The sequence below is a fragment of the Mchenga conophoros genome, linkage group LG23 (genome assembly GCF_057382185.1).
Source record: "Mchenga conophoros isolate Kocher_MC1m ecotype Shallow Benthic linkage group LG23, M_conophoros_male_GT1.1, whole genome shotgun sequence".
In the NCBI taxonomy this organism is placed as follows: domain Eukaryota; kingdom Metazoa; phylum Chordata; class Actinopteri; order Cichliformes; family Cichlidae; genus Mchenga; species Mchenga conophoros.
Window position 1 is genome coordinate 46,927,168 of NC_140547.1, and position 27,161 is coordinate 46,954,328.

The 27,161-nt window shown below is 41.6% G+C and overlaps 2 protein-coding genes across 2 annotated transcripts in view; both read left to right on the forward strand.

Annotated features, from left to right (window-relative positions):
* Positions 1-27,161, forward strand: part of LOC146548161 (NACHT, LRR and PYD domains-containing protein 12-like) — a 192,740-nt gene that overhangs the window by 95,881 nt on the left and 69,698 nt on the right. The gene's annotated exons all lie outside the window — the stretch shown is intronic.
* LOC146548163 (protein NLRC3-like) overlaps positions 1-27,161 on the forward strand; it is an 87,296-nt gene that overhangs the window by 22,539 nt on the left and 37,596 nt on the right. Inside the window, exon 6 of the mRNA XM_085263809.1 lies at positions 7,559-7,735. Coding sequence (XP_085119935.1) covers positions 7,559-7,735 — 177 coding nt within the window. The remainder of the gene's footprint in view (positions 1-7,558; positions 7,736-27,161) is intronic.

Consider the following 27,161-nt stretch of genomic DNA (forward strand, 5'->3'; position numbering starts at 1 on the left):
CTTTCTTAGTGGGGACAACTTCTACCCACTTTGAGAACGGGCACACAATCACCAGGCAGTACCTGTAGGTGTTACAGTTAGACAACTCAATGAAATCCATATGGATTACTTCAAATGGGTAGCTGGGTCTGGGAAACTTTCCTCTCCTAGGTCTGAGGTTTCCCTGAGCATTATGTTTACAACATATTAAACATGCTTTACAAAAATGTTTTGAATAAGCATTGAATCCCAGTGTGAAAAACTGCCGTTCGACTGCTGCCACCATCCCAGCTGTCGAGACATGGCAGAGCCCGTGGCTCAAACTTGCAGCAGTCCTATATAGGTTCTTAGGCAATATAGGTTTATCACAAAGATAGTAGACATCACCTCGCAGGCTTGCTCCTTTAGTGAGCCACAGCTGCTTCTCAGCTGGAGGTGAGTGTGACTGCATGTCTGCTAACACATCATGTGTGATGGGCGTAGTTTGCTCCTGTGACGCCAGAACATGAACCCCATGTGTTCCAAGGGCCGCTTCCTTTGCAATTTTATCTGCAAAGGCGTTGCCTAGTACAATGGGGTCAGTGCCACGTGTGTGTGCTGCACATTTACAAACCGCAACTTTACTAGGCAGTAAGACTGCTTTCAACAGGGCCTGCAACAATGTCGCATGCTCCACAGGTTTACCTGTTGATGTTGTCATGCCTCGTCTTGACCACTGAGCGGCAAAGAAATGAAGTGTAGCATATGCATACTGACTGTCAGTATATATAGTCTCACACAGTGACTGCGTGCTTTGTCGCACACAGTGGCAAAGACTTACATAGCAGTGATCACGCGCTTTATCGCACACAGTGATAAAGACTTTCAACGCAACCTCACACAGTGGATGCGCGCTTTGCTGCACACAGCGGCAAAGAATAGTCGCACACAGTGACTACACGCTTTATCGCACACAGTGATAAAGACTTTACAACTCAGCCTCACACAGTGGCTTAGATTTTTCACATACCTACTTGGTGTTGCTTATTGCGAGTAGCATCAGTCCCGAATCCCGTCAATCGTCATCCATCGAGGAGAAAAAACAGACGGCTAATCCACCGGCTCGATGACGAATTCTCACGCCTCGGGACTTTGCTGCAGGACCTCTATAAGTCCTGGCTGACGTCAGTCTGTCGGCGTGTCTCTTTTCCCCTCGGTGAATGTCGACTCCAGGGATCCGGCTCTCGAAGGACCAATTAATGATAGGTTTGTAGTTTGAACCTATCCACTGGAACGTTAAGGACAATCTGCTACGCAGCAAAAAGCAAGACACAAGGCACCAAAGTTCTCTGGTTTACTCATGCATGAGGGAGACCTGGCTGGAGCCAAGCGTCGTTCCACCACTTGACCACCATCAGACTCTCAGCCAGGCTCCCCATAGCACTCCTTTTATTGTGGTTACATGAATATGCATAGGGTCATTAACATATAGCATCTCACATAGGTATACATGTGAACAAAGAATACTGTGTGTGTGTGTGTGTGTGTGTGTGTGTGTGTGTGTGTGTGTGTGTGTGTGTGTGTGTGTGGTACTGCTGATCAAAGGGTCATATAACATCCTTGGTCAGGAAGAGGGTAGACCCCCCTTCACCCTAGATGGTTCACCCTAGATAACATGGTGAGGAAGTCCAGCAGTTCATCTAAACAAAAAGCACTTAGACTAGAACAGACGTAGCTACGTTAATCCTGCCATAAAACAATAAGAGAAGGTACGACCTCTCTCGTGCTCCCAGGATGTGGGTGTGCATTCTAGTGTGGAATACACACCAAGCCCCTGCAGCCTGCTAAAGATCACACATCCTATCACTACACAATTGATTATACACCTCTAAGAATATATGGTTAAATATTTCCTAATACAAATGACAATAATAAAATCTAAACCCATCAGAAAGCGAGAGTTAAAACACTGAACAGTGTCCACTGAGCTTCTCATGCTCTTCTCATGCTCAAAGAAGTTTAACAGGAAGGACGACTCGTCCATCAGGCGTCCAGCTGTCCGTGACCGTGTCCACAGCAGAGTGTGACCGAGGCTTCATGCTAACACGCACACATGAAGCTAATACCACCACGAGCAGCTGCTCAGTGGATTTGGAGGACAAATGTCTGCAGCTTCTCACAGGCAGTATGCAGAATGTGGATCTCCACAAAGACTGTGGAGAGCTCGTCCCACACTCTAAATCCAAACTTGTCTGCACAAAACTTCTCACACGTTCCCGTCACAAGTGTCTTCTAAGTGAAGCTACCAGGTTCAGGTCCAGCTTGTTTATCTGGAGCTGCAGGAGATGATCCATCCTCACAAAGCAACACAGCAGATATGCAAACACACAACACAACCAAAGGATTCTCTCTGCATGTCTGTGGCTGATGCTGCTGGAACGAAGCTGTTTGAAACCTTGTTGTTCTGCACTTTGGGACCAGAAGAGGAAACTGAAGCTCTGTGCAGAGGGTCCAATGGAAGCAGCCAAGCGCTGTAAGTGTCTGCTGTACAGGGATGCTGGTTCAGCTGTGGCTCAGTTTCACAGTGTGACTCAATAAAAGCAGCAGGAAATCAAAGCTTGATGCTTTCATCAGTGTGGAAATAAGAAAGTTTCCTGTGACAGACGCTGGAGCTCTCTCAGCTTCACAGTTTCAGCTTCAAACTTCTTCCAACATGTTTCTAACACGGCCACATTCCACCTTAATGGAGCTGATATCTTGTGCATCAGCACATTTTCTAAAGGCAGCGATCACATCTTTAGTTTTGGATGTTTAACTGCAGATTGTTTATGTGTTTATAGCACATTAATTACAGCAGCAGCGTTGACCACAGTGCTGTACAAGAATCCAAGATAACTATTAAAATAACTCCTAATATTAATATCACACATCAAATATCAAATAACTCTCATGCTGTATTAAAAGCCAGTGAATACAAATGTGTTTTAAGAGCAGATTTACAGAGACTGACAGCAGGAGCTGGGGCTGTTCGATAGAACGATGTATATATGATGACCATATGAAAACGTCTATCGTTTCATATCACGCTCTTTGTTTCCTGCTTATGTGTTTGTGTTTTCCAGATAAAGCTTTCAAAATAAATCTGAAGATCCTGTTGAGAGTTTTCAAAATAAACACAATACATTACTGCGGTCGCTCGTTTATCGAGTTACGTTCTAAAAATAAGTCTCAGAATGAAGTAGCAGCTTTATGTTTTACAAGTATTATAGAAGTTTTAAGGCAGTTAAACCCTCACTGCACACTTTCTACACTTTTCTCAGACAGGCATGAACATTTTCACACTTTTCTCTCTTGTTTAAACAAAGTTCAAACCTTCATAGAAAAATAAGTTCATTATTAAAGAGTGAAAGCAAAGTGTTTCTGAAACGTGTCAAATCAGCCTTTGCTGGCATTAAATGAGCTTCTGTGTGAGGAGCACTCGTCCATGGCCTGGGCTCCTCGCTGTCAGGTAAAGTTTCATAAAGCTTTTGAGTTTTTCTGCAGATAATGTTGGTGTCCAGCACGATGTTCTTTTTCCTGCGGTCACTGAGCCACAAAGCCAAAGCTGACTCCATCCTTACGATGTTCTTGTTGTGGACAGTTACAACCTTTTTGCCTCCTTGTTGAAACTATGATGGTCAGCATCTTCCTCTGCCTTTGGCTGCTACCACAGGTGCAAAACGTCTCGTCATCATTGTTGTTTGTTGGGGACAAAACGTACAAACATACAGTGCAGCACTGCAGAGTCACACTGCTGTAAATTTGAACACATTCTGTACTGTACAGGAGACACGGCACGAGATTGGCTGACAATGGTCTACAGCCAATCAGGACGCAGAACACAATGCGCTGTAAAAAACAAAAACATGCAAAATTGCACAAAAAAGATCAGCGAAACAGCGAGGCCGCCAAAGGTGAACTGTGTTACAGCGAGGGACCAGCGTATATGTGGTTGTTGGGACGATAAATGTCTTTGAGCTTGTGTCAGAAGACGAGCTGCAGCTTTCTGGACCAGCTGCAGTCTTGCCAGGCAGGTCCCACTAACTCCAACATATAAGGAGTTACAATAATCCAGCTGGGACGTCATGAAAACGTGGATCGCCCGTTCAAGGTTTTTAAAAGATAGAAATGATCTCACCTTAGATAAAAGCCTCAGTTTGAAGAAAGACCGCTGTACAACTGAGCTCAGCTGTTTTTCAAAGGTCACATTGCCGTCAAATATAAGCCCCAAATGTAATAATGCGATTTAATAAAAGAGCTGAACCAGTCTAATAGAGCGCCCTTGATGCCGCCATGCTCCAATGGTGAGGTCAAGATGCTGTGGTCAAGGCAGCGGTCAGATCCAAAAGCACAGCGGAGTCTCCTGATCAGTGGCTGATAAAAGATCATTAAGAACTTTCCAAAGTGCAGTTTCAGTGCTGTTAAGAGCTTTAAAACCAGACTGAAACCTTTACAACAGATTGCAGCTGAACAAATATAATCTTTTACAAAATCTTCGACAGGAAGGGAAGCTTTGAAATAGGCCTGAAATTTGAGCGGACAGAGGATCCAGATCAGGTTTTTAGTACAGGCTGTACAACAGCATGTTTAAAACAGGCTGTACAACACCTGAACTAAGACTGCTGTTAAAAATCGCTAAGATGTCGGAACCGACAACCTTTAAAATCTTTTTAAACACGTGTTGGAACAACATCATTTGGACAAGATGATGTCTTTATAGCATCACATCGTTCCTCCACCTGATCAAACCACACAGGCTCAAACTGATCAAAAACAGCTGAGCAGGTGAATATTTTAGCCCCGGTGCGATCTCGGGCGAGAGTATAGATGACGGCCAAAGGGCAGCGTCCAGCTCTACGGCCGCTGAAGAGCAGACTCAACAGACGCGCGTGATGTGGATCCTACTGCTCTAAAACTGGAGCTTCTTCAATCCATTAAAGAGGACATTAGTACGCTGTTAAAAGAAGAACTCAGAAATGCATTGAAAGAAGATTTTGACAATATAAGGGCTGACGTGCAAGGACTGAGAAATGAGATCGCTAACAGCATGGCGGCGACGTGCGGCGAAGTTGATGGAGTAAAGGTTACAGTGAAAGAAGCTGAGGATGGGCTGTCAATGTGGAGCGATGAGGTGACCACCCTGCAGTCTACAGTAGAGAGTATGAAGGAGGAGCTGTCTGACCTGAAGGATAAATGTGATGAAGGCAGGAAGCGGAGAGCTAACATCCACATCATAGGGATCCCAGAGGGCCTGGACTCGAGCTCCTCCACGGCCGTATCCGTGCTACTACGTGAAGTGCTGGGTATGGATAAAGACGTTATTGTCGACCGCTCACACAGGAGCCCTATCCTGAGAAAGCCAGCTGGTGACCCGCACGCCGTCATAGCCGAGCGTCACTACTACCAGGATTGTGTGGCTACGCCGTGCCAGGGCCCAAGCCCCGCTTGAGTTTAACGGACAACCTATTGCAATATTACGACTGGGCGATATGACCCAAAGTTCATATCTCGATATTCTTTAGCTGGATGGCGATATACGAGATATATCTCGATATTTTTAAAGCCAGAAAGTTCGAACAAAAAGAGAGTTCTTAGTCAAAGCTGTGTCCCAAATCTCACACAGGCACATTTATTAACATACAGCGTAGATGTACATGAAACAATTACTCAGAAATAAATGATCAGCATTTATTAAATAATAATGCTCCATAAATAAAAGAAAACAATGTTGTGTTTGTGCATAACAAAAAGCTCACAATCGTGCAGTCAAAATGTAAACAGACGCTGAGCATAATAACAAGCAGCTGCTCTGTTCCCAGGTTCTACTGCGTGACTGACAGCCTGGAGTTTGAAACCCTCTTTGTAACCGTGTCTCTTACAGGTGCCATTTATGGTCCTTATACACACTCAATACAGTAATATTACGTTGAAGCAGAGTACGTATCACTCCGCGAGGCTCCTCGTAGCTGTAATGCTCCAACAATCCATCAAGCGGTGCGGCCTCGTAGCTGAGCAAAGTCGTACCAAAACATCTTTTGAAAGGTTTCTGAGCGCCGTGTAGCACATAAAATCGGTTCGAGGTCAGTAAGCACAACCAGAATTCATCCATAAGGCGCACTGTCGATTTATGAGAAAATTACAGGATTTTAAGTGCAGAAAACATAGTTTATGGTTTTCCTTTGATCTTAGCAAATATCTACGCCTCTAATTGGGACGATCACAGATTTTTCACTAATGTCTTTGCGCGGCTCCCCAATATGTCATCACACAATATCATCTTTGAGGGAGACCTAAACTGCTCATTATCTGCTATGGACCACAGTTCACACAAAAGTACACTTAGTCCAAAGTCATCATGCGTCATTCAGAGCTTTCTTGATAATTATGGGCTGGCTGATGTATGGAGATTTCATAATCCTGCTTCACGTCAATACTCTTTTTTTTTCTAATGTCCATAAAACATATATTTGTATAGAAAAACGTCTCCCTTTAGTTACAGAATGTGATTATAAGACTCTGGTGATTTCTCCTCTTGCTTTTTCAATGTGTATTCCTGATGCCTGCTCCAACTATCAGCCATGGAGATTCAACTCAGTGTTGTTAGCAGATGAAGAGTTTGTCAGTTACAAAAGGTCTCAAAGAGATTTTTTTTCTATCAATCAGACCCCAGAGATGTCATCATCAGTCATTTGGGAATCTCTAAAAGCATCTGAGAGGCCAAATAATTTCATTTTGTGCCAAACAAAGTGCAACACTGAAAGAACATCATCCATAAATATTGAGTAAGAACTGGACTCTCATACAGCGAGACTCAAATGCCTTTAAACATCAGCTTATCCTGCTGATCCAAGTCCAACACTGAGTTTGTAAAAACATGTTTGTCAATCATTTTGTTTGGTTTCTGAGGAAAATGATTCAATAAGTTGCTGCTAATACACAACATTTCATCATATTTCCTCATAACCCTCTTTTGTCTGACCATTTGATCCCATTTGAATTTGCAATAAAGGATCCACAGAGTTTGGTGACAATAATGACAGTAGATGTTTGTGTGAAAGTGCTGGAAGCAAATGAGTGTGTGATGTTCTTTCAGTGTTGCACTTTGTAGACGCTCCCTGAGCACTGGTCTCACAGCCAGCTGCACATAGAGACCAGTGTTGTTAGTCCAGGTCAGAAGATGACTTGTTGGAATGAAAATGAGCTTGTAGTTTGTCTGCTTTAATAATGTGACTGGAAAAAGGTGTTGGACTTCAAATATGTCCATTTCTGTCACACTTCACCTTTAAAAGTGAAGCCATGTGGTTCCTGGAAGGAAAAACACGACTTTTTCAAGTCTTTGTCCTGTTTTTATGAGAAATGTACGACTTTAATGTGAAACATTCAGAGTTTTTTCTCTTGTTGTGTTTGTTTGAAGCTGCTTCCTGTTGGCTTCAGCTGTTTGGAGTTTCCATTTTCTAAACTTCTACATTCTGAACCTTCTTCAGCTCTGAACAGATGATGAAACACTGAATGATTTCAAGCACTTTGTCTAATAAACTTACATCTTTCATTCTTTATACAGATTGAGGAGCTGTGGTTTGTCAGAGATCAGCTGTGATTATCTGGCAGCAGCACTGAAGTCCAACCCCTCCCATCTGAGACAGCTGGACCTGAGCTTCAACAGCAACCTGCAGGATCCAGGAGTGAAGCATCTGTGTGGTTTCCTGGAGAGTCCAGGATGTAAACTTGAAACTCTGAGGTCAGTCAGCATGTTTTAGTTGTGCTGAGATGAATATGATGTGAAAGTTGTGCTGACACTAAACTGCAGACATCAGGCTGATATTATACTGATCCACACTGAGGATCTTCATGGTAAAGTCTGTTTTCTTCTTCTCTAGTTTAGTCCATTGACTGCAGCAGAACAATGTTCACATTTCAAACCTTCAAAGAAGAAGAAAAATCCTCCACTGGAAAATTCACTGTGAAACTCTCAAACTCTTCATTGCACCTTAAAGTCTGTCTGACACTGAAATCCAAAGCAAAATGTGCGTTTGCTTTACAGACAGCAGTCCAACACAAACATACACACATCATCCAAAACACAGTCCAAAATCCAAATCTCCTCCACTGCCAGCATGAATGATGGGAAAGAGAAGGAGGAACACTCTGACATTCAGGGTTAGAATGAGTTTCATCAAGCAGACTGTGAAGATCAAAGCTGCATTAGAAAGCTTACATGAATGAATGAGTGGACAGAAGTGGACAGAGATCATCTGAAGCACTTCAAAGGCTTTAAATCAGCACATTTCTCTTTATTCTTTATCAACTCTGTTAGTTTCTCTCAGTTTTCTGTGGAATGAAGCTAACAGCAGGCTAATAAGATGCTGACCAATAGGTTTCTATTAAAGGTTGTAATTTGTATATGAAAAAGTGCTTTGGCTCAGCAGGGATCAGCTTACAGGTAGAATACAGCTGCTGGATGGGATTAGCATGTCATAGCTATCTACCAAACTGCTAACTGGGGGATTTCAGGCCATCTATGGATCATTTTTGCTAACTGTTTATTCAGCTTAGGCTCACAGGGCTGCAGCCTGTGCCCTAGCTGTCATAGGGCAAGAGGCGTGGTCCACCTGCACAGGTGAGCAGTCCATCACAGGGCCAACAGAGAGCGACAGAGAAGCACTCCCTCACATCCACACCTACAGCCAATGTAGAAGCACCAATGAACCTAAGCAGCATTTCATTGGACTGTGGGAGAACATCCAACCTCCACAGAAAGGCCCAGCTGACCAACAAGCTTCAACCTACAACCTTCTTGCTCTAAGGCACTAGTGCTAACCACTTTTGCCCATTTCAGCCCAAATCCTGCATCTTCCTGTTTCTGACTCCAGGCCAGCTCCACTAACACTTTCTCATCAGACACTGCCACCTAGTGGAGGAAGTCTTAGTTCCATTTGAAGCTTCAGATTACAGTTAGTTCCTTTATAAAGAGGTGGAGGTGGTGGGGCCACAGCACCATCATCACTGAGTGCCATAGGACACTTAACCTTTGTTTCCATATGCTGGGAACTTCCTGTTGTTCCAAGGAGGACTGGAAAATGTGTGAAAATCTCCCAGTCAGTTCCTCACAGCACACTTCAATCATTTCCCTCCCACAGCATCAGGACCAGGGCTTTTTCTCTCTTTGGTCCCACTAAGAGATTTCCACACAAACACCTCATCAGTGGGACTCTCAGAGCTACCAGCCCTTTGCTACAATCACAAAGCTCTTCATTGAAATCAATGATATCAAAGCTGGAATCAAATGAGTCCAAGTCTTCTGCTGATTCAGCATCACATTCATCTTTGCTCCTTGTTCTGCATCCCCACCATGGACTTCATTCCTTTCCAAGCCAGCCTTGAGTGTCCTTTATTCAGCTCATCCTCTGCTTTACTTTTACACCTGATTTTAGCTGCTTTATCTCTCTTTCAACAGGTTTCTGTGCCTCAATCTTTTTCTTCTCTCCCTCATAACAAGACAGCTTCTTCTGCCTGAGAACATGTTGGAGTGATTTACTAATCCAGGGCTGCTTATTGGGGAAAATACTTCCTGTTTCCAAAGTAATCCCCATTTTTCCCAGAAAGAAATGTCAGTAGAAATCGATGATCTAAGTGAGAACATGAGCCCTTAAAAAGTCCCAGTGGGTGCAGTCAAAGCAGTCCCTCAGTCCCAGTATAGAGTCTTTGGTCCAGACTGGAACAACTGTGTGCCCAGTTTGAGCTCTCTTCAGTGCTGTGACCTGACAGACCCAGAGGGGCCATCACATCACATTTAGAAGCTCCCCTGATGGAGCCACAACACATGTCCAATACTTAGTCTGTCTTGTTGGACCAACTGGAAGAAATGATTCAAGGACTTAGTCACAGAACAGAGATTCAAATCTCCAAAATCCAACTGGCTGCATCAGGACATATAGTCTGAAACTCTGCACAGTTTCCTGTTTGAAGCTGCTTCCTGTTGGCTTCAGCTGTTTGGAGTTTCCATTTTCTAAACTTCTACATTCTGAACCTTCTTCAGCTCTGAACAGATGATGAAACACTGAATGATTTCAAGCACTTTGTCTAATAAACTTACATCTTTCATTCTTTATACAGATTGATGGACTGTGATTTGTCACAGATCAGCTGTGATTATCTGGCAGCAGCACTGAAGTCCAACCCCTCCCATCTGAGAGTGCTGAACCTGTTGAACAACAACCTGAAGTATCCAGATGTGAAGCAGCTGTCTGATCTTAAGAAGAGTCCAGACTACAGACTGGAGACTCTGGAGTAAGTAGAGTGATGGAGTGAGTGGGTGGTGCTGTCAGCAGTGTTGTACTAAACACAGTCAGTATGAAACAAAGATCCAGTGTTTCCTGTAAAGCTGCAGCTTCTCAGTGAAGCTGTGAGAGGAGAACGGTGACAGGCTTCAGGATTGGACACAAACACTTCCTGTTTCTCACCTTTATGGTCACCATAGTAACGGCTGACACGCTCTGATCAAACACTGTCAACAGCCAATCAGCTCTCTGAACAAAGCAGCACGCAGACCAATGACTGCATTGATTTCCAAGTTTAAAGCAGTGAAGAACACAGTCTGTAGGTGAGGAAGAATTTAGTGAGAGCAGATGTTTGGATGGAATTCCTCCAGTTAACAGCTGGAACCGTCCATCTGGATTGTTGGGCTTGTTGTTGGGGTTCCTACAGAGCTCAGAGTGGACACACCAAGGTTCTTCTAATGAATGAAAGTCCAAACTCAAACTAGGAGGGAAAAACATTTTCAGCAACTTCAATAAAAATCCAAAGATTAGAAAAAGTGAAGCAACAATGAGTCCTAGTACAGTCCCAGCACTGACGTCCCTGCTGCTCTTTATACTGGATGTGCTGCATCACTGACTGACAGCTGATGAAGAGTCTCTGGAAACACTCGTTTATCTCCTCTGCTCTTCCTCCTTCTCTCTGCAGGTGGAGCTGATGATGGTAAACAGGACGGTGTGTGTGCTGAGAGAGGAGCAGCTGTGTCCTGATGATCCAGAGAGGTTGAAGCAGCAGCAGCTTGTGTGTAGAGACGCTCTGACTGGGCCATGTTACTGGGAGGTGGAGAGGAGAGCTTCATCCAGCAGTGACTGACAGAGGAATGAAGTGCAGATGACTGTCAGTGCTGCAGAGTGAACTGCTCTGAGAACAGCTCCACTGTCAGACACAATGTAGAGTCCAGCATCAGCCCTGTGTGTCCCTCTGGATCTGACAGAGGATCATCAGTGTATCTGGACTGCTCTGCTGCTGCTCTGTCCTTCTACAGTCTCTGCACAGTCTCTGTCTCACTCTGGAAAGATTTTACAACTTGTTGTAATTACAGAACGTTAATATAATATTCAAACATGTGATCTTCTCTTTATTTCTGAATCTTTACCAAATAAAGAAAAACCAAACTAACAAACAGAAGCTGTCGTGTCCTTTTTCACCACATCTGTGAATCTTTTCTGTGTTTTTCCTCTTTTCCTCCTTCCTGCAGCTCCATCTTCATCATTCTGTGTCCAGTATATGTGAACACGTCCAAAGCATCTGAGCCTCATGTTACCCGTTTGTGTGAGTTACGCCTGTCGTTGTGTTGTGGTGTATAAATAAGGGGCAGGAGACAGCGCTGGATCTCCGAGTTCTTTACTCTCAATTTCTGCAACATCTGCAATATATAGAAATGCAAACCTGTGAGCTGTGTGTGTTGTGCGTCTGCTCGGCCACCTCTCCTCCGGCCGTGCTGGAAGCAGCTGTGCGTTTGACAGTTTTATCGACTCGACAATAATCGAACAAATTAAATGTTCAAAAATATCAACTTAAGCACTTCAAAGTCAACAAAAAGCTTAAAACAATGAAATAATATTTCACTGACAAAACAACAGCTCATAAGAACGATACACAAAATAATACAGAAACAAACAAATAAAAGTTATTAACCAGGATCCATGTTTTTGTCACAAACACTGAATCAGCTGATTCACTCTTTATGTTTCTGAGTTTGTTTTGTGATTATAGTTCTGGTTTCTGTTTCTGTGTCTTCACTGTGTCCCACGTCTCCTTACTTTGGACTCTGTGTTATATTTCCTGTTTTACTTTGACAGTCCCGTGTTACTGTTTCCTGTCTCGTGTGTGTAATTGGTCCCAGCTGTGTTTCCCTCCTGTCTCCCGTTCCCTGATTACTAAACTGCGTCCACGCCGCCGGCGCTCCTCTCCACAGCTGGATTCCAGGATTTCAGAGCATCCAGCTGTGGTGAGTGATGGAGACACTTTCTCTGCTCCCTCAGTAATCAGGACAGTTTATTGAACATCAGAGGACATAAAGGACTGTTTTTCACCTGCCCGTTCTGAACCTGGACATTAAAGACTGCTGGCTTCAAGGACATTAATCCCAGTGTCAGCCAGCCAATAACAGCCTGTGTTTTTCAGCTCTTTAGGAGTCAGAAATGAGAAAGACACAGACTGCTAACCTCTCCCTGCAGGAAATAAGCTCCGCCTCTTCCTTTCCTGTATATGAGTGATTCTGACATGAGACACAATGAGTTTCCTGTTTATTGTGACTTAAAGCGAGCAGCAAAGACACTAAACTGTGTGTTTCCAGCTGAAGCTGCTTTTTGTGTTGCTCCCACAATCCTGTCTGAAACAGTCAGTGAGGAAAACTCAGTTTATGCTTCCAAGCTCATTGTGAGAGGGCACATTGTGTTCCTGCAAGTGCTGATTTTGTCTGCATCCCTGAGTTTAGTGAGCTGCCTCCAAGGACTTGTGAAGCCCAGTGTGTTAAGGCTGCATCTCCCAGATGTTTCCACCTTTCCAGCACAGACGATAAATGTTCCCACAAAGGCTCAAAGACTGTTTGATTTTCTGAGTGTTGGCCTCAAGAGATTGCTCAGTGAGCACCTGAGTGTTTCTGGGACATCGGACACTAACTGGAACTTCAAGTCTGGTTCTGAAGCTGCACATGCAAAGACTGTTTCTGGTTGTAGAGACCTGGCTGTTCCAGGGATTGTAGCCTCCCCAGAGGCTGAGCTGCTGACCTCAGCTGACTCTGGAGCCTTGAAGGTAACTAAGTTTGCACCGCTTGGGTGAGCCATCTCAGCTGCAACAGCCTCCACAGAGAGCTCACGCAAGCTTACCCAGCCTGCTGAGGATTTTATGCTGCTGCAGCCCAAAATGGGCTAAAATCGCCCCTGTTAACAAATAACAGCCCAACAGTAACTTTTATGCTTATTGTAGCTGTTAGCTAAAAACACTAATTTAGCTTAGTTTGCCCTGAATTCAGCTTTAACAGACATGATCGACTGTTTCCAGTTAGGGTTGCCAACCGTCCCTTAAAATACGGAATCGTCCCGTATTTCGAAACAAAAGTACACGTCCCGTATTGAGCTAATAAGGGACGCACTTTGTCCCGTAATACAGTGAGACTCAAAAGTAGTCTATAACTTTTAATGGAATTAACACTTTGTTTGAAAACATAATTCCCAGCCCCTCTCCTGCTTTGTGACCAATGAGCTGACAGCACACTTATCGCACACTGTTTGCCCAGCATAAAGCTGGGCAAACAGTGTCACGTTATTCAGCTCCTGCTCAAACTGCACGATTGACTCGCAGGGGTTAGAAGTTGGTAGGTCACGATGCAGGTCTCACACTATACGGCCCGATGCTCTGATGCGACCTGAGTGCTCACACTGTGCCTCCATAAAATGAAGGTTATAGCAGAAAATCTGTCGCTCTCTGTCTTTCACTCACACAGACACACCACCACCATCAACTTTGCTAAATTGCTAATGAAAAACATTGATCAGGCAGCTGTGATTGAGCAGCAGTGTAGATCCAACTATTTTCACGGTTGTTGTGGTCGTGATAATTTTGTGAGGCCACATCGAAAAGGCTCGGATGAGCTTTCCAAAGTTCTACAAGTTGTGCCTCCATCGCTTGTGTCCAGATCACACGCTGCACAGCCGTGCTGCTCCGTCTTTTTCACCGACGTTTACGTGTTTGCGCGTGAGCAGTGTGAGCGGCTCACGAGCGATTGATGATCGGGAGCTGCTCGAGGTGTTAATCACTTCTCGTTACCCCACGTATACTACACGACGCACGACGAAGGCCAAAAAACGGTCCGATCACCAAAACGGTCGCACGACTCAAAAATCGGCTCAAAATGGGCCTAAAACCGCACAGTGTGAGCCCAGCATTAGAGCAGCAATGTTTGTTCCCCTCAGAGAAAGGGAAGAATGGGAAAAGGAAAACACCTGGCTGGAAAAAGTTAATATGGGCATGTGCAGTGAATATCAGCGCTATGTGGCCAGAAGTGTGATAATATAACTTATTTTGTGTAAGAAACAACTGCAAGGATAGATGATTACAACAAATTGATGACTAATACATAAAAGTAATACATAGATGAATAATGATGATGAGTTAAGATGCGTAATCATGGGAACAAGCGGGTTTACAAACAGGAGCAGCTGATTAGCATTAGAAAAGCTGAAATAATACCTCAGCTGAAGCCAATTGTACTAAATGCACTAAATGTGCACTGTTAGAAGAATATTTTTCTTTCTATTGTTTTCTATTATTTTAAGTTAAGCAGGACAGAGTTCTTTTAAAGAAAGATTTACTTATATTCTCAAAAGTTAAGCATGACAGGCTTCTGTTTAAGAAAGAGACCTGTTTTACTGTGTTAATGTTGTCATTTTGAGCTAAAAATAAATGGCTAAATGATCATTTGTTTCACATGTGTTCATATCACAAAGAATAGAATAGGATTTAAGTAGAACATATCTACTTAAATCAACTTCAAGTCAAATGGTTAAAAAAAAGAGCTAGAAAATTCACCACACTGGGAAGGGTGAAGACAACTGGGTCGCCTGGCCCTGGCCACGAGGTGTCCCTTATTTATTTTTCAGGAAATTGGCAACCCTATTTCCAGTAGAATTCCTCGTTGTCATCTTGTTCCCTCTCAGAGCCCCGTATGCTTGCAGAGACCCCTACAGTAGGGAAATGTGCCAAAGAACGTCCAAAACATTGCATTTTAGGTTTATTTATGCCTTACACACAATCCCAACTCTTTAGCTAACTTAACAACTTTGGCTAAAGTCTATAGTTAGTCTTACTCGTTTGTACAACATTTCTGGATCGCCACTGTTTGAAATGATACGACATATGACTCTCACTGAAACAGCAAACTTTGTAGAAAACACAACACTTCTGATTCTCTATCTAGCTGTTTGCTCACAGCTGTAGATTACATTATAAGTGGTTGTTCACTCTTGTCAATAATTACATTTCTAAATTCTATTTGTGCAGTTACATGTAAACAAAGTCCAATATTGTATCTAAATGATTGTGTTATGGTGGGACAGTTTCCAATTTTGTTGTATTATTGCACTAGGTATGACTGTGCAAGAGTTATCTTATCTTCCTTGCTTGCACCACACTCTTTGCAGAAATGGTGCACAGCAGCACTGCATCATGTTATTGTGTTGTATAATATACCAGAACTAATACAAAGCAACATCCATGTACACTATAGGTCCATGCCAATGTGCCCAAATGGGACCTCCATAAATGGTAAGGGGCGCAAAGGCACTTTAAGACCAGTGGGCACACCATCGGTGCACATCCGCTCGGATGCTTTTTTCTATTCATTTATTTCCCTGTTTATTTATCGATGCACAAAAGCAATTATCTCAGAGACACCATCCTCTTAACAGAGACTCAAATCAGGAACCTGCAGATTATTAGTCAGCAGCTTTAACTTCCTGTCTTTGTCTCACTAAACCTTCCACGTGGAAACTTGAGCTGCCCACTCAAGCACAGTAGGCTTTAACTGGCTCTGCTCAAGTCACTTCAGTATCTGAGAAACTGTCTCGATGCATGCCAAAGAACACTTTGACAATACGCTTGTGTTGAGTCAAATCCACCACAAGCATATTCTATGGCAGTTTAATTCCACTCCACATAAAAATAGTCACGTATTATTTCCCCCCACCACACTTCCTGCCAGTAGCTGGTGCCCCCACCCACAGTGCATTAGTGGTTCTCTGTGTTTAGTGGCTCACTCTGGGCGGCTGCTCGGTGGGGCCCGGCCCCCTGGCCCTGTTGGGCCTGTGCTGCGGGTGGGGTGCCCTCAGGTCTCGGCCCTCTGGGCCCATTTACTGCTCAGTAACATTTAATATCTATTATTTACTACTACTTACTAGCCTACTTACTGCATATTATTGGTTGTTGCTGTGGGTTCCCCACTGTGTTGGTTTTTCCTTGTGTTTTTCAGCAGATGATGAAATAGATTTTCAGTATTTTTCCCTCTTCTTCTGTTAACTTTCTCCCCAGCTTATCTTTTTTCTTCTTTCCTGACCCCCGTTCTGATTCTAATGACTCAAAATAAAGTAAAATCATCATCAAATATGACTATCAAGTGGACCAGTATAGCAAAAACCATAATGGTGGCAGAGGCCACAGAGCCAAGTGGCAGGATTTTCAACGTTCAAACCAGATAAAAAACAGAAATTAAATGGTGTTAAAAGCCATGAATTCAGGCAATTCATTCACAACATCATTACAAGTTTTACTGGACGTTAATATTTTTCTCTTTTTTCAGTGCAAAACAAACTAACAGTACACATGATGCTGGCAAGTTAAAATGTCAGTGTCTTTTATAGATAGCATGTCTAGCATCATAGTTTTATAGATCACGTAGTCAGGGTAAAAACTCCATCTCTGATTATTATTGTACATGACTGTGACATGCAGTGGCCTCAGCATCATGATGAAGGCGACCGGAGGAGATAGTTTGGTAGACATCGATGTTTTGCCGATGAAGGCTCATGTAGCGGTCCTCTTTGTCCTAAACAACAATTTACACTGTCATTTACATTTAATTAAAGTGCAGCTTAAAACACAGACATAATGCACTGCAGCCTCGGCACAATTAAGTGTAAAACAGAACTATGGAAAACTCACAAACATCTGGCGAGTTTCAGATCCTGTTAAGTTAGTTAGACCTGATCTGTTTTCTCTGTTAGGATAAAAACATCAGAGGTCATGGGGTGAAAAATACCTCAAAAACAAGACTAGCTATGTCTACAACTAATGTGTGGTGTTTGAAAAGAACCTATGAGATACTTTGAACACCACAGTGGCTGCTGTATGCAGTAATGTGCTCAAGTGATTTCAAAGGGTCATTTCATGAGTTTAAGTGCGTCAGTAAAAGTTTTCACCTGCGAGGATTTCTCCTCAGGCTGTAACCACAGGTTATCACAGCCACACTGATGAGTGAAGCAGCAGCAGAAATGATGGGAACTGTAGCCATGAACTTCATGCCAGAAGAATCTCCATCGTCTGTTGAATGTTGCCACACACACACAAAAAAACTTCATTTTGAAAACATGAAAAGTCACGAAATTTGCATTAACCTGTTATATTAAAGTGGAAAACATGTTTATCTTTTCATTACATTAGAGTTACAATTGCATCATTCAAACATTTCACTGATGAAATAACACCAAAGTTGTGATTGGAGCAGTTTTATAATGAAATTTTAAACAAATTAGCCAGAAGAAGAGCTTAAAAACATTCCAGATGTTCATCTCCTGACTGAAACCTTTCATTAATCCGCTGCAGGCGGGAATGACGACCTCAAACCATGTATGACAGAAAAGAAAGTGTTAACGCAGTTCCAAACATCCACCTTGAATCTGCGGTGTGGGTATAAATAGAAAATGTTTTTACCTCTCACAGTCACACTGAGATGGAGAACATACAATCCACCACGAAATCCACACTCACAGGTGTAGTTCCCACTGTCTTCAGATGTTAAGTTGAGCAGGTGGAGAAACACAGTCTCATTTTCTTTGATCAGTGTGAACCTGGAGTCACAGCCATGAATAAAGCCTCGGTCGTAACGATAGAGCAGACGACGCTGTTCTCCTCGGCTCCTCTCTGTGCTGATCTCACACAGTATCATCACAGTAATATTCAGAGTTGTTTTGCTGCATATTTGAGTGGAATCGGGTTTCTTTCCAATTGTCTTCACAAGAGTCTCTATAAATTGTTCCAGTTAAAATGAAACAAAATCGGGATTATAGTTTCTATATATTTGTTGTTGTGGGAAAATCAATCACATATATTATTTCACTAACCTAACTAAAGCTTTCTTCTTAAACACCTGGCTTTACAGCTTTTCTTTTTTAATTATATATATTTACCTTCACTGCTAAAAACCACAAGCAGAAGCAGGAGAAAGCAGAGTTTCCGTGCAGTCATGCTGGTGAGGAAGTAACTGTGGCTGACAGTGTGAGGTAGACTATAGTGAAAGCAGGAAGACTTGCACCCTCCTTATTTCACCTCTTGTGTCTACACTGAAACTTTTACTATGTCTAAAATAGAAGTGCATAAAAGTGGAAGGACAGTAGAAGGTAAACCACCAACATTGTTTAAGCCAGACTGATCTCTCTGTTTATCTGGATGGACATTGTGTTCAAATTATGATGAGATGTTTGTTCAAAAACAAAACTAGTCTGATACAAAGAGTCATGTTTGCCACAGTTTATTGTGTTTGTATTGTATTAAATCTGAGAGCCTGAGTTGGAGTATTATGACTGAATGGTCTCCATTACTGGGAAACAACTATCCAGTGTGAAAAGATGGACGTTTATTATAATATATGAATATTATTATATTAGTATGTCACCTAAAGTTTTATATACTTTAAAATGTTTCATAGAGCTTTATTATCCACTCCCACAGTTCCTGTGCTTCTTGCTGAGCGTGTCTTGTTGTCGTGTTGATGGTTCACTGAGATGATAGTCTGGTAGGAATCACTCGATGGCTGCTGAAGGTTTGTATAGGGCTGATCTGGCTCATCGTCATCCTTTAGAAAAGTGAAATATTTTAGGTATTAATCAAGTTCAACCCGGTCTACCCACACACTCTATTGATCTTTAAATCTCTCCATCTGTTGCCTGGATTATTTAATGTTTCTGCTCATTTCTGTAAGAGCTTCTTCACAAAATAAAGGACACTGAAGTTGGCACTAATAGTATTATAACACTAATCTGTAATTATCTATATAAGTAACATCCTAAAACATAAATGTACATGTTTTATGTTTACTGGCAAACTTTTAACTAGCTGCTGTAGATCGTAGCAATAAATTGCTCACCAAACCGTTGGGATTTTCAGGTACAGACACTCCAGATGTTCCTGACCTTAAGCAGCCACGTTGATAAGAAAGGATGTCAGCATTAGTGTAACACTATTCACATTCAAACAGAGAAAAATCAAGTAAGAACATCTACATTTATATTATCTTCTCTCTTAATAATGATAATTATTTTTGGAAGGATAAAAAGTGTTCATTCTAGACATGATGTTTAACATACACCGAATTCTCACTTATTGAAATGTGATGTTTCCTTTTACTTTCTCTACATCTATATCATCTTTGAATTACTACAGCAAAAATAGTCTCACCCATTACTTTTCCTCCAGTAGATAAATCCCACGATAACTCCAGTTATAAAGATGATCACAACACCGGGCAGATAAACGGAAAAAGATTTGTCTGCTGAAGTGTGGGCCTCGTTTGTGTCTAAATCATTGAAAAGATGCATTTGTCAGTAAAATCATTTACTTTCATTTCCTGGAAATCAAAACACAAATCAAACACAGTTTACGTCTACTGAAACTCTGAGTGAAGTAATGAAACCCCAGTTTTATAACCACAGAGCTTTAAATATTGTCACTGTGCTCTTTTCTTTTGTCTTCTTCTTCTTTTGCATCTTTTCTGAATATTACTATGAACTGAAATTGGTCCAACTGCTTATATACATTCACTGGCCACTTTATGAGGTATACTTGTTCAGGGTGTAACACAAATATTTCAGTGTTCATTTCATTTGTCAATCACATGTCAGCTTCATCTTCCTGGTTAAATAAAGGTTAATAAAATAATAAAATGTCAGCAAATCAATGCTCAAACAGAGCAACATGGCACATGTTACTGGTCCCAGTGCTTCACAAACTGCTGATCTGCTGGGATTTTCACACACAATCATCTCTGTTCACAGACAATGGTCTGAAAAATAGAAAATATCCAGTGAGCTGTGATTCTCTGGGTAAAAATGCTGTTTACACATCAAACCTTGAGGCAGAGCGGACCACACTGGATATCACTGCTGTCCTCTAACAACAGCAAGCTGAGGCTACAGTTTGCAAGTCTGGACAACAGAAGACTAAAACAACGATGCCTTGCCCGATGAGTTGATTTCTAACAGTTCAGACTGCTGGTGGTGTAATGCTCTGTGAAGGATTTTCTTTGCAAACTTTGGACCCTGTAGTAACCACTGAGCATCATTTAAACACCACAGCCTGCCTGAAGGTTGTTGCTGACCACATTCATGTCTTTATGCCCAAAAAATACCCATCGTCTGATGGCTGCTTCCAGCAGGATACCACACCATGTCACGGCGCTCAAATCATGTACGGCCTGCGCAGTCACCAGATCTCAATCCAGCAGAGCACCTTTGGGATGTGGTGGAACAGAAAGTTTGCTTCAAGTAAGAGCAGCTGACGAATCTGCAGCAACTGTGTGATGATGTAATTTCAATATGTCTTGAGAATCTTTGAGGAATGTTTTTAGCGCCTTGTTGTGCCACAAAAAATGAAGACATGTTTGATGGCTGAAGGTGGTCCAACTCGGTTCAAAGATGTACCTGATAAATGAGTCAGTGAGAGTATTTAAACTGCTGTCAGTGAAAATAAGAAGAAAAGAAATGAACAAATTACAAGAATAAAAAACACATAAGCAGGTCAATACAATGCTGACACAGTGCTGAATAACTGTGTCAGATAAAGAAACCAAAATGCATTTACCTTCCACAGTGACACTGATATGGACAATATATGTCCCTTCAGTGTTTGTACACTCACAGGTGAAGTTCCCACTATCAGCTGGTGTTAAACTGGTCAGCTCCAGAAAGGCAGTCTGATTTTCTTTTGTTATTGAGAACCTGGGGTCACATTCCTGAGTAACGTTCTCTCCGTGTCGATACAGCAGATGACACTCTCCTCCTGTGTCCCTCTGTCTTTTGATCTTACAGATAATCAAAACAATAGTAGTCTGACTTTCCTTGTTGCAAATCTGAGTGACATCGTGTTCTCTCCTGACTGTCTTCACAACAGTCTCTGTAAACAGGGACAGCAAAATACGGTAAATACAAGATTCAGCCTGTGTCAGAGAGGACTTTAGTTTCTATATTTTGTGAATGTTAAACCATCTTTTTAATCCCATAATAATGTGTTTAGTTTAAACTAAAAGCAAGGAGGTTATAAATTTAAAAATATTAATAATGCATAATGAAAATAGTTTCCTTGTATTACCTTCAGCATCATGGGACACAGCTAGTGGTAACAGCAAAATCAAGCAAAGTTTTGATACGTCCATGCTTGTTAACATGTCTGTAAGCCACCGACAGTGAAGAGGAAGATGTGCGGAAAGAAACAAGCTGAAGCACAAACATTCCGCCTTAGCCTACTCCCGCCTCGAGGACATTCAGGGACAGCTCAACCAGCCAATAAAGAGACTGCAGCAGGACATACAGACACGCTGGAAGAGCACGTATTACATGACATCAGTCCTATTTTTCCACATATTAATACATTTATGAATTTTGTGCAGGTATAAAGATCGCTTCTTCTCCAACAACACTGCTCCAGAGGCCAAGCTGCACCTGAAGCAGGAGCTTCTAGAGGTGAGGCAGAGGGGAGTCGGGCAGAAGCTGCAGAACCTCCTGCTAAACTGTTCCTCAAGGCCCAGGCTGCCGCTGGCAGCAGGTGCTGCCATTGAGCTCGACACATACCTCGGAGAGGCCCCAAGCCCTCGTGAAGACAGTCCTCTGAAGTACTGGGGTGTCAACAAAATCAGGTTCCCCACTTTGGCTAAAATAGCCTGTAAATAGCTCTCAGCCCCATGTAGCAGTGTGGACAGTGAAAGGCTTTTTAGCTCAGTGTCACACATTATAGATGAAAACAGAAACAGTCTGACTGCTGATGATGCAGAAAAGCTACTTTTCTTAAAAAACCCTGCCACTCACTGTTTCTCTCCATTTAGTGAGTCATCTTAGACTTGATGTTAATACCTACCTCAGCTGCACTGACTGCCACAGTTCTATGTCGGTGGATGTTGTTAGTTTATTCACATATTGTGCACTAAATGGCAAAGATGTTTATTAATGCCCCTTGTGTTGTCCAAAGCGGCAGAGTTTAAAATAAACTGAAAAATACTTGAGTTGCACTGTCACTGTTTACATTTTCTTTATAATTATTTATTCTGTAATATGTTGCATACAACATGCTTTTATTTTAAATAAATGTTCTTAATTCCAAACCAGTCCCTTGTTTTTTTGTTGTTAAATTATAGGACTAAAGCTGTTACCTGTAAATTAAAATCATGTTTTTATTAAGTACTCGGTATCGGCGAGTACTGAAATGCAAGTACTCGTACTCGTACTCGTTTCCAAAAAAGTGGTATCGGTGCATCCCTTATCTGAGGTAAACATTTTGCTTTTCATTTGACCCCTGACCTGTCTGCTGTAATGCAGGAGGCAGGTTTATGACCTATACCGCAGCCAGACACCACAGGAAGCCTTCCTCCATGTTTTCTTTACAGTAATTGATTCAGCCAGTTTAAGTCTCCTTTGTTTTTGTGCATTAGATCACTGTGTGGGTTGTGTTGAGTGGTTATGTATTTGTAAGTAGCCATTATGACTTGACTAGTGGTGTTTATCTCTTTTAAGGGTCTAGTATCATCAGTTAATTAGTTTTTACACTTTGCAGGCACTTTGCTGTAAATACAACAACACTGCTGAAAACTCTAATTTAAATAATTACTACTGATGCACCTATCAAATAAACTAACATTTGCACAGGTGTTGAAATGCTGGACTCTTCCTCTCCTAAATCTGTGGCAGAGAAAAAATGTTGCAGGAGTGTTTTTTTACATGATATGTAAGAAAAATAAGAAAAAGAAAGAAACCCTGTGATTTTAATGTGAATGCATTACTGACATCTTATCCAAACACACATTGTGCACACCACTTTATCCCTTATTACAACTGCAGCTTTTATTAGTGCATGTTCACGGGACTTCTGATTCTATAGGGTCTTGACAAAAGTCTCTGCAATCAATTGATTACAATCAAGTGATTCAATTGAAACATGGAAATCAGCATTTCACCATTTTATACTATACATACATGTTTTGCTTTCAAGACTGGACAGGAGTGGCATGTGGGCGGCATTGTAGAGTGTGTTGACAGGAGGAAAACTTACACGCTCAGTAAATCACCCCCGTCACTACCTAAACCTCAAAGTCTGTAAACAGGAAGTGCATCTGCATGAAAGCTTCTGTTTTATATGCAGACAGATGACCTTTTGATGTAAAACCTTTCTCTGTATCTAGAGAAACACTTTAACTATATATTCAACTATATAGTTTAACATTTGGTCCGTAACTATCATTTAAAAACAATAAAAAGGTTTAAAAGAATATACATAGGCGGCTATAAAGACTGCAGGTCAAACATCGTGCAGATACAGAAGGACCTCCTGGGGTCCAAAATGTCGCACTATTACAGAGCAATGCTTACAATAGTCTTGCATGGTTAGCCAGTTAGACAGATGCAAATGTTAAAGTGCTAAAACAGACATGTAAATAAAATACAACATCATGTTAGCAGCTTTTTGGTATTAATGTCTCTTAAAGCTCTCCATGACCTAGCTGCATCTTAACTCTCTGAGCTGCCACAGTCTTATAAACCCACCCGCTGTCTCAGGTCAGCTGATCAGCTGTTCCTGAATGTTCCCAGGACTGAGCGTAAACTTAGAGGACATCGTGCTTTTGCTGCAGCATCTCTGAAACTGTGACACGATCTGCCTTTAGAGATTAGACAGGCTTCTTCTCTGCCTGTTCTTAAATCACTCCTGAAAACTCATCTCTTCACCCTGACCTTTGACACCTTGTAAGATGTTGGTTTTTAGTTTGAGTTTTTTAGTTTATTTTTGCTGTTTTATCTTGTTTTGAAATATAGGGCTGTTTACATTTTTTATGTATTATGTGTTTTATTTTTTTACTGTTATGTTTTATTCTATTGTTCTTAACTCATTTACTGTACAGCACTTTGGTTTTGTCCTGGGTTTTTTAAAGTGCTTTCTCAATAAAGATGGATTGGATTGGACTGGAAGATAAACACTTTAGTTTGCAGTACTGTGGTGAGTTCACAGTAAAGCACTGTGTTGGACTGGCGCACAGTGATTGTGGCGTTCATGGTCAGTGTTAGGTTACCTCAAGTACAGTGGATTCATTTGCATTTAAGCTGATGATGCTTCGATTAAGTCATCAAATTTCACCTTTATATCAGCTCTATAAGCCAATTCTCAGGATACTGTTAGTGTAGGAAATGGAAAGACAACCAAGATATCTGTGAAACGTCTGCTTACATCTTGAATTCAGCTCCGGCGTATGTGGTAAGTTGTTAATGAGTGACTTTAATTTATTCTTTCTTCAGATGTGGCTATACACTCTACTGAGAATAAGCATACTGTCATGATATGAGTGGATCTTCAAAATAGACATCGAAATAGGTCATGGAGAAAATAAGTAGAAAAAGTAAAGATCTTATTAGGAATAATACTGTTTGGATAATTATAACCATCATAATCAACCGAATCATCTCAACGTGTATTTGCTCAAAAATGTATTTATTACCACAAACACGTATTTAATTATCAACAAAAGGAAAATCAACAGTTTCTAGAACTCCAACAGGGGCAGGACTTGGAGGTACTGGGATTTCAGGAGGCAGCAGAATGGTACACTGGTCAGTGTCATTATTATTGACCTGTGATGGTGGATGGCCTTGGAGGGAGCTGAGAGGTAACTCAGACCTCTTGTCTTCAGGACACGTAAAGCAAACATACTCCTTCTCAGCAGCTGGAGACTTAGAGACATCCCAACTCATCAGCCTCATGCGTTTGGGCATCAAATGTTCCTCTTCATCATTAACAGAAAAAGCAGTAGAATATCTGCGCTTTCTGCAGAGACCTACCTCTGCAGTGGGTGGAGGTCTCGGAGGCAGAGGAACATCAGTAGGACACATGAAAAATGTCACGTCATCATCCAGGGATGAACGATCGTTTTTCAAATCTGGATGCATGATCTTGTCTGTGTCCTTCGACTGAAAGCTGGCATCAGCAGGTGGTGGACTTGGGAGCTCACATGCAGGTGCGCTGATAGGTCGGAACATGAAAGCGGGAACTTCATTGTCCAGAGCACAACGGTCTGCACTGGATGAGCGTGGGAGCTTCTCCTTTGCCTGTGGAGGAGGCAGACTTTGACTTTGTGTTGCAGAGGAACATTTAAGTCATCTGACGTTTTGCTCTGTTACATATTATTATTGTTGTTGTTGGATTTTTCTTTAAAAATTCACACGATTTAATGTTTAGAAACAGACACAGTGAAGGGTAACTTACCACAGCTCGAGCCATTTTAGGCGTCTGTCAAGGCAAAGACGCAGGATTTGGTTTCTCTGTGTAAGATTACAGGACAGTTGTCAGTTTCATTTTCAAGTCAGTTGGATAAATTCATATCAAACTTCTCAAACTGTATCATTAAAGCATTGTTTAGGTGGACAAATATGAAAGATATGAAGATAAAAACAGTAACAGCTGGCAATCAAGGGAAAACAACCTTACGAAAAAGGTCTTAATCATTATTGTTTTAAAGTAAATCTTTCAGTCCTTACTTCAGTGATTGTTTGAAGTCTCTGTGCTTGTTGTCAGTCGCAGATTTGTGTTGCAGTTTGTGAATAAAGTTTGCAGGAGCTCCAAAGTTCAGTACCAAAGTAATGAGGAGACTGAGTGCAGGTTTGGAATCCTCAGTGACAGAAGAATGCAGCAATGTTTGAATTTGAATTTGTTATTGTTTTATTAACAACAACTACCAGGATCATACCATAGCAACACAGTGATGCCCAATCAAATGTCAAGTACAAGGGATAGCCCACATACACATCCAACAGCACAGTAAAGCAATGGGCACCAATGCCACCAGTCAGGCCTTAAAAATACCTGAGTTATATAACAGCACACTGACAGTGTCTCATCCAAAAATATAAAATGTATAAATACAGTTAATATCATTTTCATTTAAATTTTATTTAATTCTCTTCATATAGTGCCAAACAGATGTCTCAAGTCGTCACTGTTACAACATAGATAAACATGAACATGAAATCCATTATTTAATTCTCTTCCATTCACTCCAGTTCAATTCAATAGCTATATAGATGGATAGACAGATACTGTATTATATACTATATTGATTCCAAATGGAGAATTAATGTGTTATATCACCAGGATAATGAATTCAAGTAGTACAATCTCCAATAAACAGACAACACAGTTCAAGTTCAAAGTGCAATATGTGCAGGATCCAGGCTTTATATTGTAAGATGCAAAATGTTTATATATACATAATATTGTTGAAAAACTAAAGAAAGTTAAAAATCAAAATAAGTTTATTGTCACTGTGGCTGATGTGATTGCAATATGAACCCGGAAGCAGACAAGGGAGAGATGGACCTGAATCTAAACAAAAAAACAAACCATTTATTAGGTTGAAAAACACGAACACAAAACAAGGCCCAGCAAACAGGGGCGGAAACTAAAACTAAAACCTATACTGGGAATAACTCGGTATGACTATGACAACTATGACAAGAAAAACATGAACATGAATCCGAGGAGGTGCATGCGAGAAACTCTGATGAAAAAACATGAACATGAACATGGACCTAAACAGAATCAGGAGATAACCTGAAACCCGGAATAACGTGAACGGAGGAAAACGCACCAACACTGCCCAGAGGAAGACAGCGGACTTAAATACACAGAAGAGAAAGGAGGGAAGTGGAAACACAGCTGACACAAATGAACCTGACACCACAGGGGAAGCAACATGAAACACACTGAACATGGAAACACAACCCTTTCATAATAAAAGACGAAACAAGGAGAGACGTGGACGTGTGATGGGCTGAGTTGCCAAATGGCTGGTAGGCTTTTAGCTAGGCTTTAGCTTCAGCCAAGTGGAA